The sequence below is a fragment of the Mastomys coucha genome, unplaced genomic scaffold, assembly GCF_008632895.1.
Source record: "Mastomys coucha isolate ucsf_1 unplaced genomic scaffold, UCSF_Mcou_1 pScaffold3, whole genome shotgun sequence".
Classification (NCBI taxonomy): Eukaryota; Metazoa; Chordata; class Mammalia; order Rodentia; family Muridae; genus Mastomys; species Mastomys coucha.
The window spans coordinates 48,298,871-48,311,418 of NW_022196909.1; the positions used below are offsets into that span (position 1 = coordinate 48,298,871).

Below are 12,548 nucleotides of genomic sequence, written 5' to 3' on the forward strand. Positions count from 1 at the left end.
GTGGAGCGGGCTGTGGGTCCCAGAGAGAGAGGTGGAGCGGGCTGTGGGTCCCAGAGAGAGAGGTGGAGTGGGCTGTCCTTGCTGCTGCTGTTGCTGTCGGTCATGGTTTGTTAAGTAGTTGTCTGCAAAGAAGAAGAAAGTAGCTATCCTGAGGGCGAAGTTCAAACTCCTACTCAGCAGGAGTCGGCCTTCCCCTCTATCCTTTTCTCTCCTGTGTAGTATTAGGGGTTAAAAGGTTGGAAGGAAGGAGTAGGAGAAAGAAGAACCTACAAAGTAGCAAGGAGCAGCCACAGGAGGACAGTGGGTCACAGCACAGGGGACAGTGGGTCACACCGCAGGAGGACAGTGGGTCACACCGCAGGAGGACAGTGGGTCACACCGCAGGAGGACAGTGGGTCACACCACAGGGGACAGTGGGTCACACCGCAGGAGGACAGTGGGTCACACCGCAGGAGGACAGTGGGTCACACCGCAGGAGGACAGTGGGTCACACCGCAGGAGGACAGTGGGTCACACCGCAGGAGGACAGTGGGTCACACCGCAGGAGGACAGTGGGTCACACTGCAGCAGGGACAGTGGATCACTGCAGGAGGACAGTGGGTCACAGCACAGGAGGACAGTGGGTCACAGCACAGGGGACAGTGGGTCACACCACAGGGGACAGTGGGTCACATCACAGGAGGACAGTGGGTCACACCACAGGGGACACTGGGTCACACTGCAGGAAGACAGTGGGTCACACTGCAGGAGGACAGTGGGTCACACCGCAGGGGACAGTGGGTCACACTGCAGGAGGACAGTGGGTCACTGCAGCAGGGACAGTGGATCACTGCAGGAGGACAGTGGGTCACACTGCAGCAGGGGCAGTGGCATAGCTGGACTAGTTGAAGAAAGTACTGTGCTAGGACAGGCCGGCCTGGGTTTGTGCACCCAGGGAGGGGCAGGCAGGAGGGAGCCGTGTTAGGAGGTGTGAGTAACAGGTCACAGGAGCCTGCCCAGCAGCAGGCAGCACTAGGGAGTGACACTGAGTGAAAGCCAGTGAAAGAAGGCAGACCCAACAGACTTGCAGTCCTGTCATTGAAGCAGAGTCATTACTAAACCTCATTGACAAAGCTCTGGGGTGGAAAGGGGACAGAAGAAACCAATCAGAAGGCCATTGAGGTATGCGCCAGGCAAGGCTTGTCCAGGTATGGCAGGAGTGCAGAGAAGCTGCCCTGGCCCCAGAGAACGCTGAGCCAAGAGTAGTGTTGAGGCAGGAGGATTTGGCTGTGTTGGAGGACAAGCCAAAAGCTGCCCCTCTGTGCCCGGTGCACACATAGACACATAGACACACACCTGGCCAGGCTGAGCCCCGAGGCAGGGCTGTGCATAAGTGTCAGATACCTGCTATGTGCCTTATCCTATGCAGGAAGCCTTGTGGAGGGGGCCCGCAGCTATGGGTAGGCCTTAGGCCTGCTGTGGGCTTCTCAAGAGGTGGTCCTTAGCCCAGGCCTTGAAGGCTGGCAGGACAAGCCTCCCAGAGCTTAGAGGAGCTGCCGTGGCCTGTCAGCTTACCCCACAGATGTCTCATCTTCCCTGGGTTCCTTCTGGACATCTCTCCCCAGGATCCCTCTAACAACGGGCTTGGCTTCCAGGCTCCAGCATGTGTCCAGATCAGAGTGTCTGTGCAGCCGGCCTCCTGCCTCTCTTTTTCCCAGGCTGTGTTTATTTATAGTGCCATTCTGGTACCTTCCGCAGCTCTGTCTGATCCTTCTAGGGATCAGCCACAGACAGACTTTGGCGTTGGGTAGCCTTCCCGTCATTTAATGCAAATCGCTGCCCTGCTTCGCAGGTCAGGTTTTAATGATCTGGAATCGATCCAAGCTAAGTGGCTTTTGATCTTGCTGCAGAGTGAAGATGCCCCCAGAAGCCGGGTGCCGCTGGGCCACATGCTCCTGATTAGAGCTGATGACTTGATTCTCGCTGTATTTTTAGGTCATTTCTGAGTAATTTTTCACCTCTTCTCTGTGTTTGAGTGTGTCTTTTCCCCTCCTAGGTAATTTTGAATGTGGCAATCCAGAGAAGCTAAAGAGCAAATGCATCCCCGTGCTGGAGGCGCAGGAGTACATAGCTGTGAGTAGGCCCCAGGCCTGTCCCCTGGACCACCCCCGCTTCCTATTGATTCCCAGCCCTGCAGCCTTCGCTCCCTTCCCTTTTGTTTCATATTTGCTCTCTGCCTTTTGGTTTTCTTTCTTTTAAACTTAGTGGAGTGTTGAGCTACTGTGGAGGGGACCATGCCCCAGAGCTGGCCCTAGTAAGTGTGTGCAGGCATCTAGTCCCACCTAAGGCCCCTCACCAGCTGAATGGCCATGGCAGGCAACCCCTTCTTCAGGGAACCCCAAGGGTCATCAGGGCTGCCCCTCTCTGTCCACTTCCCCGCTTCCCCGAGCAGTGGGCCGCACATCCGCCCTGCCCTCTGTCTCCTGTCCCCTTTGGACTCCTTTCCAGTCCTCACCTTCCATTTGCCTTTCTTTGTGTCTCTCCGAGGTAGCGTCAGGGATGTGTCCTTCAGTTTCATTTCTTAGATGAGGAAACAGAGGTCTGGAGGGGCCAGGAGTTTCAGAGGCCACACAGCCGGGGCTGTGCCTGTGGCTGGTCTCTGCATAGAGCCTCTTTCCTGCTGGGCTTCACACTGTCCTCATCCTAGCTCACCTCACCCCGGCTCGCCCTCCCTGCCTGTTTATTGTGCATGGGGTGTACAGGAGACACCGAAGAAGGCCTTCAAGACTCAGAATGATGTCCTGGCAGCAGCCCCCAGGCAGAGCTCACCCCCATATTCCACCCCACAGAATGTGACCAGCAGTCCCTCTGCGAGGTTTAAGGCCGCGCTGACCTGGATCCTGAGCAGCAACAAGGACGTGGGCATCTGGTGAGTGTGGCATTGTCCCAGGAGGCTGGGCTGCCACTGGCCCACCCTGGGCTGACTCCCTCACTGACAGCAGGGCAGGCAGTGCCCAGTCCATGTGTTGGGGTCGGAGCCTGCTGGCTGAGGCCTGCTAACTCCTGCTCATGTCCTGCTGGGGATGGAGGTGCCCTGGGCTCCTTTCCTGGCTGCAGCTTGTGCTGTGTAGATGAAGCCTCCTGGGCTGTGTAGATGAAGCCTCCTGTGCATTGGCTTCAGTCTGGAATGGACTTGGGAAAGGCTGGGTTCTGTTCTGACCTGGCAGTTCTGTTGCTGGCAAGCCCTGCTTGCACAGGTAGCGGTCCTCTTGGGGGTGGGGGTGTGCCCAGCAGCCTTGCGGAAGGGGCGGGGCTACACAGTCCCCTCCATTGCTCCTTGTCAGAGTCTGTGTTCCGGTTCCAGCTCCTGATATTAACGCACACTCTGGGGTTTTATTCTCTTCTTCTCTAATCCACCCAAATTACTAATTCCATCACAGTGCATCCAGCACGGCCCCGTGGGCAGCTTGGCCTAAAGCTTGGTAACTGGATGCATGGCACGATTAAGATCCGATGGCTTAAAAACAGCTGCCCTGAGCGGCTCAGCGATTTTCCTGCGTTGGGAAAGGCAGAGGAGAATACGGATTTTCTCCTCCACAACGCTCACTGGAGCCGCCAGCATGGGAGAATGAGGACAGTTGCCTCTTCCTGCTGGGCAGGCGGCCAGGAGGGCAGTGAGCAAGTTCAGCCAGGGTTGAAACTGGGGAGCAAGGAATGGGCACCACATAGCAGTGATTCTAGAGAGGGTGTGGTGTGGGCATGGTGTCACACAGCAGCGATTCCAGAGAGTGTGATGTGGGCATGGTGTCCCTGTTCCTGCATCTCATGCTGCCTCACCGGCCGCTCGGCTGGAAACCCGGTGGGCAGGGGTCTGGCCTCTAGCCACCTGGTGTTTCCCAGTTGCTGTGGGCATCATGGATGCTCCCTGATCTTCACACATAAACCACATAAACAGTTTTTGTGCCTGTTTCTCATGGAAGAGAGGCACAGCTTCCCGGGTCTGTCTTTCAGTTCTGTCTTGCTGCACGCTCTAGCAAAACCAGGGACTCAGTAAACATTTCCATTTCTCTATGCTGGGAGGTGGGAATCCAATTTACAGCTTAATCTTCTGCATGCTGAGAGAGGCTGTCAAAGACCCGGCAGAGGGGGATGCCACTTGAGCGGCAGGGGTTCGAGCTTGCTGCCATCTTAAAGCTTCCTTCTTTCTAAGTAGCCAGTGTGGGAAATCGCAACCGAGAGCGCAGCCAGGCTAGCGGGCTGCTCCGTGATTAGTGGAGACCCCCTCCTTCTGTGCCATCCCTGCTGGCGGGAGCCGGGCTCACACTGCAGTATGTTTACAGCCTGTGTCCTGTTTCAGGCTGAAAGGGGAAGACCCGTCTGAGCTGGTGACCACGGTGGACAAAGTGGTCTGCCTGGAGTCTGCCCGGCCCCGGATGGGCGTCGGCTGCCGCCTCAGCCGCGCTCTTCTCACTGCGGTCACCCACGTGCTCATCTTCTTCTGGTGTAAGTCTGCAGGGCCACCAGGCTGCCCTGTCCCTTCCCGTCAGTCAGGGACACTAAAGGGGTCACCTCACCCTGTGCACCTGGGGGCTGGCTTATAAAACAGGAAGTAACAGGCTAGCCCCTGCCCTGGGCTGTCTTTACCCTTAGGACTTGGTGGCTGGATCCATATTATAAGTAGATGTGTATGTCCTTTGGTGGGGCAGCCTTCCTGAGACTCCTGGGCCCTGTGGAAGTCTTTGCTGCTTCCCAAGGCCCAGTCAGGGTCCCAATGCACAGACAGCTCTACTCAGGAGGTGCTGTGGGACCTTGGCCTAATTTTACCCCAGAAAGCTGCAAACCTCCGCAGAGATGGGTAAAGACAGGGAGGATGCGGAGTGCGGGAGGGAAGGAGAGCCTGGCTTGTCTCCCTCCAGCAGCAGCAGCCTGAGGTGTCTCTTAAAGGAAAAGGCTGCGGTGTGGAGATGGTAGCCTTCAAGATAGCGTGGGACAAGATGGTAGGCTGCCCTGTGCAGTGCGTCCCCTGTGCCGAGCTGTCGGGATCTCCACATGCAAATGCTTGGCATGCCTATAGGTGTGCAGCACAGGCTCCGGCCCATGAGGGAGAAGTGGTGTGAGGTTGAGATGGGCTGGGGTGGGTACCTGGGACACCTAGGTGACAGCATCCCTGCTCAGTAGGGGATGGTGTTCCTTCTGTTCTAGGCCTGGCCTTCCTGTGGGGGCTGCTGATCCTCCTCAAGTACCGCTGGCGAAAGCTGGAAGAGGAGGAGCAGGCCATGTATGAGATGGTGAAGAAGATTATAGGTGCGTGGCCCCCAGCGGGAGGTGACCCCAGCGGGAAGTAACCCCCAGCAGGAGGTGACCTCCAGGGGGAGGTGCCCAGCCCCCCAGGCCGGTGCTAACTGCCTCACTCTCTCTCCAGACGTGGTTCAGGACCACTATGTGGACTGGGAACAGGACATGGAGCGCTACCCATATGTGGGCATTCTCCATGTGCGTGACAGTCTGATCCCCCCACAAAGCAGGTGAGTCCTGCTGCTGGAAGCAGGGGTGGGGCTAGAGTGACCACGGAGACCATGGGAGGGAGCCCAGACCGTAGCATCAGCAGCCCTCATTTCGCCTAGCCTCCTGTGAATGACTGCCTGTCCCCTGCTGCTGGCTCGGCTCTGTGGCAGATGAGCCAGGCAGGAGGACCAGGCCATCAGCAGTCCTCTATAGGCTGTGCCAGTTTGAGACCTAGTCCCCTCTCAGTTGTGCCTGCTATAGATAGATGCTCTCTCATTCCCATGAGTCAAGTCCCAAGGTCTGTGCCTGGGGCAGCCAGCTCCCTCCTCATGGATGCTGTCAGCCTGCTGGTACCTAGTCACCGCTGACAGAGAAGTGGACTTCCAGACTCTGTCTCCAAAGCAAGAGAAAACCTCCCAGCAGCCTTTGGGACACTCTTGGGTCCCATGTAGCAGAATCAGCTTCTTTGGCAAGGAGAGGGAAGGGGAGCCTTTTAGACTGCTACCTTGACCCTGAAGTCATACTCTGGGCGGTGGGTGGGCGGTGGGGGTGGGACATCTGGCAGGGTCCTCCCTGGTGTCAGTACAGACTGGCTCTTCACTAGCTGAGTGCCACACGATCCTCAGAGGTTACACATTCTCCTGGTCCTCACGTGACCCACAGACCTGAGAACAGTGGAGGGCCCGAGTGTGGTGAGGAACTAAAGGGACTGACTTAGACTGCTGTGGTAGCCTTCTGTGTAGCTGCCACCAGCCTGTCCCCTGCGCTAGCCTTCTGTGCCGCCAGGGAATCAGACGAGGGGTTGCAGGTCTGGGCTTTTGTTTGTTTTGTTTCATTGAAACAGAATCTTATTTTGTAGCCCAGGCAGGCCTTGAACTGACAATCCCTGTGGGGTAGCTTTCTGAGTGCTGGGGTCTCTCTGCCCTGCTCCTGGGTCATTTGCAGTTGACTCTGTCATGGCGAGGCCACTAGCAGCAGTTTTCCCCGTGAGCAAAAGTCGTGCTGTGCTGCTCTCCAGCAACATGCACGCATTTGGCTGCTGCTGGGTTCCACCTCCCTGCAGGCCGGGAGTCCCCGCCCACAGGGGCTGCTGCTTCTCTGAGAGGTCAGCCTGTGGGTCCTCAGGTGATGCTCTGCTCTCAGTCTCCCAGGGGAAGCCATTTGCTACGCCCAGACTCCTGCCGAGTCCTGGCCTTGCTGTAGCCAGCCTGTGTGAGCCTTGTTCTCATACAGTAGACTCTCACTGCCACGCAGAGGCCTGCTCTGTACGGCACAATACTTGGGCCACACTGCTCCACTCACTGTGCTGCAGAAGTGGCGACCCAGAGTCTACACCCTGATGGACATTAGAGCATGAGGAAGCATAGGAAACCATGTGACACGGGACAGTGGCAGGTCCCCAGGAACAGGGGACAGGTGCTGAGGAGGGGGCCTCGCAGTTTGGCACGCCAGTCCCAGGCACACGAGCACTGGACAGTGAGTGCGGCTGGCCCTTTGGCTTGCCTGCTACCGACACATTTCCCCATCAGAACACAGCCAGAGCTGGCCTGGCACCCTGACTGCAGCCGTGTCACCTAGACCTCACAGGCTGGTACAGCTGTGCAGAGCTGACCTGTAGTGGGTCTGACCATCTCCTGAGCTCCCTGTCTGCCAGGTACAGGCACATTTGGGGCCTCAGAGGAGACACAAGGTCTGGCCGGGAGCCGATTGTCCTGCTAGTGAGGTATTGTTTCCGCCTCCTCCGGGCCTGGTCTGAGGCTGGCACCACGTCCTCCGAGCTCTTTGATTCTGTAGCATGTCGGGTAATCAGAGCATCCAAATTCACAGCATTCCCAACAAAAGACATCAGGACCATGTGGGGGTGGCTTTCCCATCTTCACACCAGCATGACCTCCTGTGCTACAAGGGCTGCATCTGAGCTAAGTACAGTCCCCGAGTGGTCCTGGGTACCCACCACCGTGGAACCAGGAAGTGAGGAAATCCCCAGTGCCCCGCTTGGCCCTGCAGCCATGTTGGTGCTTAACAACATGTCTCCCTCTGGATAAGTGCAGTAGAGCTTAGAAATACCTCTGTGGTAGTGGTAGGAGTAGAGCCAGCCTGCCTCCTGCTGAGCTCCACCTTCTTTCAGGCGGCGCATGAAGCGAGTATGGGATCGTGCTGTGGAGTTCCTGGCTTCCAATGAATCTCGGATTCAGACTGAGTCCCACCGAGTGGCTGGGGAGGACATGCTGGTGTGGAGATGGACTAAGCCTTCCTCTTTCTCTGACTCGGAGCGATAGGACAGGACCTATTCCAGCCAGCCTGGCCCGGCCACCCGGCTGGAGCAAGGACAGACCTTCGGTGCTTATTCACACCTGCCTTGATTGCCCTCCTTGTCTCGGGTTTGGGACATGTGGGCTTACTGAGGGTAGCCGGGAGAGCGGGGGACCCCCCTCCTCTATGTCAGTACTACTGACGGAAGGGGAGAATGGCTCGTTCTCCCTGGATAGAAAGACGGGCAGTGGTTAGAATTCTGGAGGTCCTGCACACAGCTAGACAGCAGCCAGTGATCCAGCCCGTCGCTTGGGAGGTGGGTCGGGTGGTGGGCTGGGGCAGCAAGGCCTGGGGGACAGCTTGGTCCATGTGCCTTTGTGCTTCTAGGGAGCTTAAGGGTGAGGGGAGGAACCCGTCCCACTCCTGTGTGGGCCTTTGTCCAGAAGGGGAAGACCTTAGAGTTTAGGAGCCGCCCACAGTAGGGCCCAGAACAGAGGTGGCGTGGAGGCCAGCCACAGCTGCCTGTGCCTCAGTGCTTCTCGAAGGTCTAAAGTACAGCCTGAGTCAGGGTGGAGCTCAGCCTCCTGCCAGCTGTCACCTACTGTGTGTAGGCCTCCTGGCTGTTCAGCCAGAACAGGTAGGGTGCAGCATCGTGGCTGCATACTGCCCTCTGCAGGCCACGTGGAGCAGTGTGGCTAGGGAGGACCTGCTCCTAAAATACCCAGTGGGGGGCCGTAGGAGCTGAGAGGGGCCTCTGCAGCAACTCTTCAGCAGACCTCACCCACAGCAGCAGGAGGATAGCCCCTGAAGGTGAAGCATAGCTGTCTCCAGAAGACACAAGACGCCCCCTTTCGGACCTATTGCTGTTCTCTGTTTCTTAATAAAGTATGGTCTCCATTTAGCAATACGTTCATTGCCTTGTGTCTGGGTGGTCAGCAGGACCAGGGACTGAGCAGGTGTCCGTGGCAAGGCCTGTTCTCATGACCAGGCTCCAGCCAGAAGATGGCTTTTGTATTGGGGGTGGAGCTGTTGGAAAAATAAAATATTTATTGAGAATGGATGTGGTTTTGATTGTGGTGCTTCCTCTGTTTCCCCAAAGCAGGGGTAGTGAGGGCCGGGCTGCACTGGCAGTGGGCTTCGGGGAAGCTGCTTGCGGCCACTTGAGCTGCAGGGTAGCTGGGTGGAGTCAACACTGGGCTGAGAGCTCTGTTCCCATGTTGGCTGCCCGCAGCCCCCAGTCCCAAGGCTCCCAGGGCTTCTGAGTAGAAGAGCCGAGGGGAGCCGAGCTGGGAGAGCCCTCGAAGGGGGCATGCTTCCTGTCTCTGGGCCGAGCCATTGCTGGTGGGCTGGTGGGCAGAGTTAGGGTGCTTCCAGAAAACCATGGAACAAGTATAGGCATTCACCTTCCTTTTGCAGGGTCCCAAAGGCTAGTGGCCCAGAACAAGGTAGCCCAGCTACGTACCATGATCACAGCCAGTCTCCATCTCCTTCCTATCCAGACCTGGCCCTGTCTGTGGACATGAGCTTGTCAGGCTTCTGCTACGCACACCTGGTGGGCGAGCTGTCGCAGGACCCAGCACACAGGAAGAAAGCAGCTTGTGTGTCCCTCTCCTGTCTCCGAGGAAGATTCCCCCTTGGCATGTTTTGTCTGAAGTGGGAAAACTAACCCATGGCTCTGTGCCTGGGAAGGAGAGCAGGAGGCAACGCAAGGCCTCAAGCCCAGCACTCGGCAGCTAGCGGCCTGCAGCTCAGGAGCTCTGCGGCCTGCAGCTCAGGAGCTCTGCTCAGCCCTGCAGATGTGCTTGCTTTTTAAATAGCTCTCTGAGGACAGCATAGGGCCATGGGGTTTGTCAGAGCAGGGCTGGAGGCATCCCAGTAACAAAGCTGTGACCTAGAAGGGCTTTGGTTTGTTTGTTTGTTTGTTTTTTCCCTTTTCTTTCTTGAGCTAGGGTCTCTGGTAGCCCAGGCTAGCCTTGAGCTTCTTACCTTCTTCCTCCGCCTCCCAAGTGCTGGGATCACAGTTGTGTACTGCCATGCTGCTTTGTGCAGTGTGGGGGGTTGTTTGGAGGGCTTTGTGCCTACTGGGCCAGCGTTCGTCCTGGACGGTTCTGCTCTGTCCAATGTGTTCGCAGACTGCCAACCTGTCTATCCTGAGTGATACACAGCTCCCCTGGGCTCCGTGTGTGCCTCTGGAGAAGCATCAGGAAGGTGAGAGAAACTGGACCCCACAAATCTCAGCGTGGACATGCACCCAGGAGCCCTGAGCCACCTTCCAGGGACTCTCCACTCCCGAGGAAGGTAAACACAGCCATCCGTCACTGATTTATCATACGACTTGGGTAGCAGCTGTTCCCCTTAATTAATGCACCATTGACTTTGAGCTCAAAAAATCCCCACGCTGAGGTACACACATGTAGACTCAAATCCATTATCCTTCCTCTCCTAGACAGTTATGTCATCCAGTTGTCCCAGAAAGTTCTCCTTGGGACATCTGGCAGCTTCTTCAGCTGTGTCCCCTGAAGAGGGTACCTAGGACACACAAGGGACAGCAGAGGTGGACAGCTGGATGGACGTGGTGCAGTCCTACTCTGCATGTGTTTGCCCAGATGGGAAAAGCTCCGGGCTAGCATCCACAGGACAGTTGTGCCCTGCTGTGGCTAGCTGGAGACCCTGAGCAGCCTCTCTGGGCTGTAGCAAGGGGAGGGGGGACTAGTCTCTCTCCAATGCCAACTCCTGCCTGTGGGTCTCTGCAGTCACTACTCACCTGCTCTGTGTGCCCCAGACCCCCGTGGACTTCACTCCTTCAGACCTTTCCTGTCCCAGTTACACCTACACCCCACACTTCTCACCTTCCCAGTTTACCCCTCCTTTCCCTCTGCTGTAACATCTGCCTTGCTAGATATTTTCTTTAATCATTTTTAATGCATTTAACTGTGTGGGCATTTGCTTGTGAATATGGGTACAGGTGGTGATAAGCTGCACAGCCTGGGTCCGGGTCCTGAACCCAGGTCCTCTGCAGGGGCAGTCAGTGCTCCTAACTGCTGAGCCATCTCTCCAGCCCCTGGCTTGCTACACATTTCACTTAGTGTCATCTGGCCACCACTGCACCAGTCTCTGCTTCTCATGGCCATGTGTGTCTTTGATCCTTCCCCCTGAAGTGTGTCCACGTGTGGCACACTATAAATATCCAGTCAATAAACAGAACTCTCCGACCCAGAAGACAAGCTGGGCTCCGAGCCTCTAAGGCCTTAATCCTTCAGCTTCTCTTTAGACTGACTTGATTTTGTTTTCTGCTTTCCTTTTTAACATGAGAGATTGAGTCCTTTCCTCTTACATACTGAGTGAGATCCTAGCACTGCCATCACCTTGCAGAGGCATTGCTCCTGCTGTCTGCCAAGGGATGGTCCACCCTGACATCTCACGGGGAAAATATCTACTGCCCGCAAGACCCAGCCCGGTCATCCGAGGTCAGGAGCAGATGGGTTGCTGCGTTTTATGGGAAACGTGGGTAGGGCCCTCACCTCACAGTGTGCCTAGCACTGCAACCATGAGCAGCCATTGTATGTCAGGAGAGTGCTGGCCACTGAGTGCCCCAGACCAGCTTGCCCAGGCTGGGAAGATGAGCAATCCCAGTCTCCAGTAAGGAGAGAGGACCTGAACATGCAGAATGACAGACGGACTCTGAGAAGCAAGACCCAGAGATGCTTCGCTGGTGATGGCAGCCCGGCTTCCGAGCTGCTTCTGTCTTGTAAGGAGACAGGGGAAAGTACGGTAATTTTCTTCAATGAAAACAGGCAACAGAATTCCCTTTGCCTCGTTCCCCTGGCAATTAAGTCCTTCTCTGTAAATGAAATGATTTGGTTTTCATGGGGACTAATTTAAGCACACTGGAAGGACCGCTGAACTTTCTGATTGCAAACACCAGCATGTGCAAACAGAGCTGGCATTGGAGCCAGCCTGGAGAGGGAGACCCACCCAGGAGCTGGCAGCCTTGGCAATGGGCCTGCCATGCTCCTCTGAGCCCCTTTGTGAGGCTGACCCTCCGTCCTTTGCCAACCCCATCTCCTTGTCCCAAGTGGAGGAGGCCTGGCCAGCTCCATGGCTGTCTTGGAAATGCTCATGATGCTCAGGGTGTTGACCACTGAAGACCTCACTCTTGGCCACTCCTACTTTTCCAAGATGGAGGCTCTTCCTTCTGCCTTGAACCTGGGCTCTGAGCTTCCCCGTGACCACTTTGATGAGTGTGATATGGCCAGGACACTGGCTGGTCCCCATCTAAGACCCCAAGAGGCCATGGCCTTTAGTGGTTTTGCTCATGAGCCCGAGCCCCATAAAAAGACATCATTGACTTTCTAGGACAGAGCTGAAGGCAGAGATCTGCCCCCTGTCCCGGTGAGCACAGGCGTCCCCACTGACACACAGGAATGTGCCAGTTTCTTTCAGTGTGAACAGGTGAACCAACTCTGAAGGCTGGCCCAGAATGGAGCCACCTGGAGATGACTGGGTTCGTCTTAAGTCCCTCCGGACTGTTTTGTTACAACATTTCAATTTGAAGGGATTGAAGACCACTGGGGATGTAGCGCAGTTGGCAGTTGGTAGAAAGCAAGCCTAAGCACACACAAATCAGAATCCCATCCTCAGCACCACGTGGACCACCCATGGCGAGGCAGGCCTGTGGTTACTCCATTAGGACGTGGAGAGAGAAGGATCAGAAGTTCAAGGTCATCCTTGACTAGGTTTGAGCTCAACCTGGACTGTAGGAGACATTGTTTCAAAAGAAGAAGAGGAGAGGAGAGGAGAGGGGAGGGGAG

The 12,548-nt window shown here is 56.4% G+C and overlaps 1 protein-coding gene across 2 annotated transcripts in view; it reads left to right on the plus strand.

Annotated features, from left to right (window-relative positions):
* Positions 1 to 8,797, plus strand: part of Lemd2 (LEM domain nuclear envelope protein 2) — a 15,766-nt gene extending 6,969 nt beyond the window's left edge. Inside the window, exons 4-9 of one of the 2 annotated variants that reach the window (XM_031347900.1) lie at positions 2,036 to 2,112; positions 2,742 to 2,908; positions 4,337 to 4,482; positions 5,182 to 5,283; positions 5,402 to 5,504; positions 7,613 to 8,797. In XM_031347900.1, coding sequence (XP_031203760.1) covers positions 2,036 to 2,112; positions 2,742 to 2,908; positions 4,337 to 4,482; positions 5,182 to 5,283; positions 5,402 to 5,504; positions 7,613 to 7,763 — 746 coding nt within the window. In that variant the 3' untranslated portion in view covers positions 7,764 to 8,797. The remainder of the gene's footprint in view (positions 1 to 2,035; positions 2,113 to 2,741; positions 2,909 to 4,336; positions 4,483 to 5,181; positions 5,284 to 5,401; positions 5,505 to 7,612) is intronic. The other variant, XM_031347901.1, reaches the window with a different exon arrangement.
* The last annotated feature ends 3,751 nt before the right edge of the window (positions 8,798 to 12,548 follow it).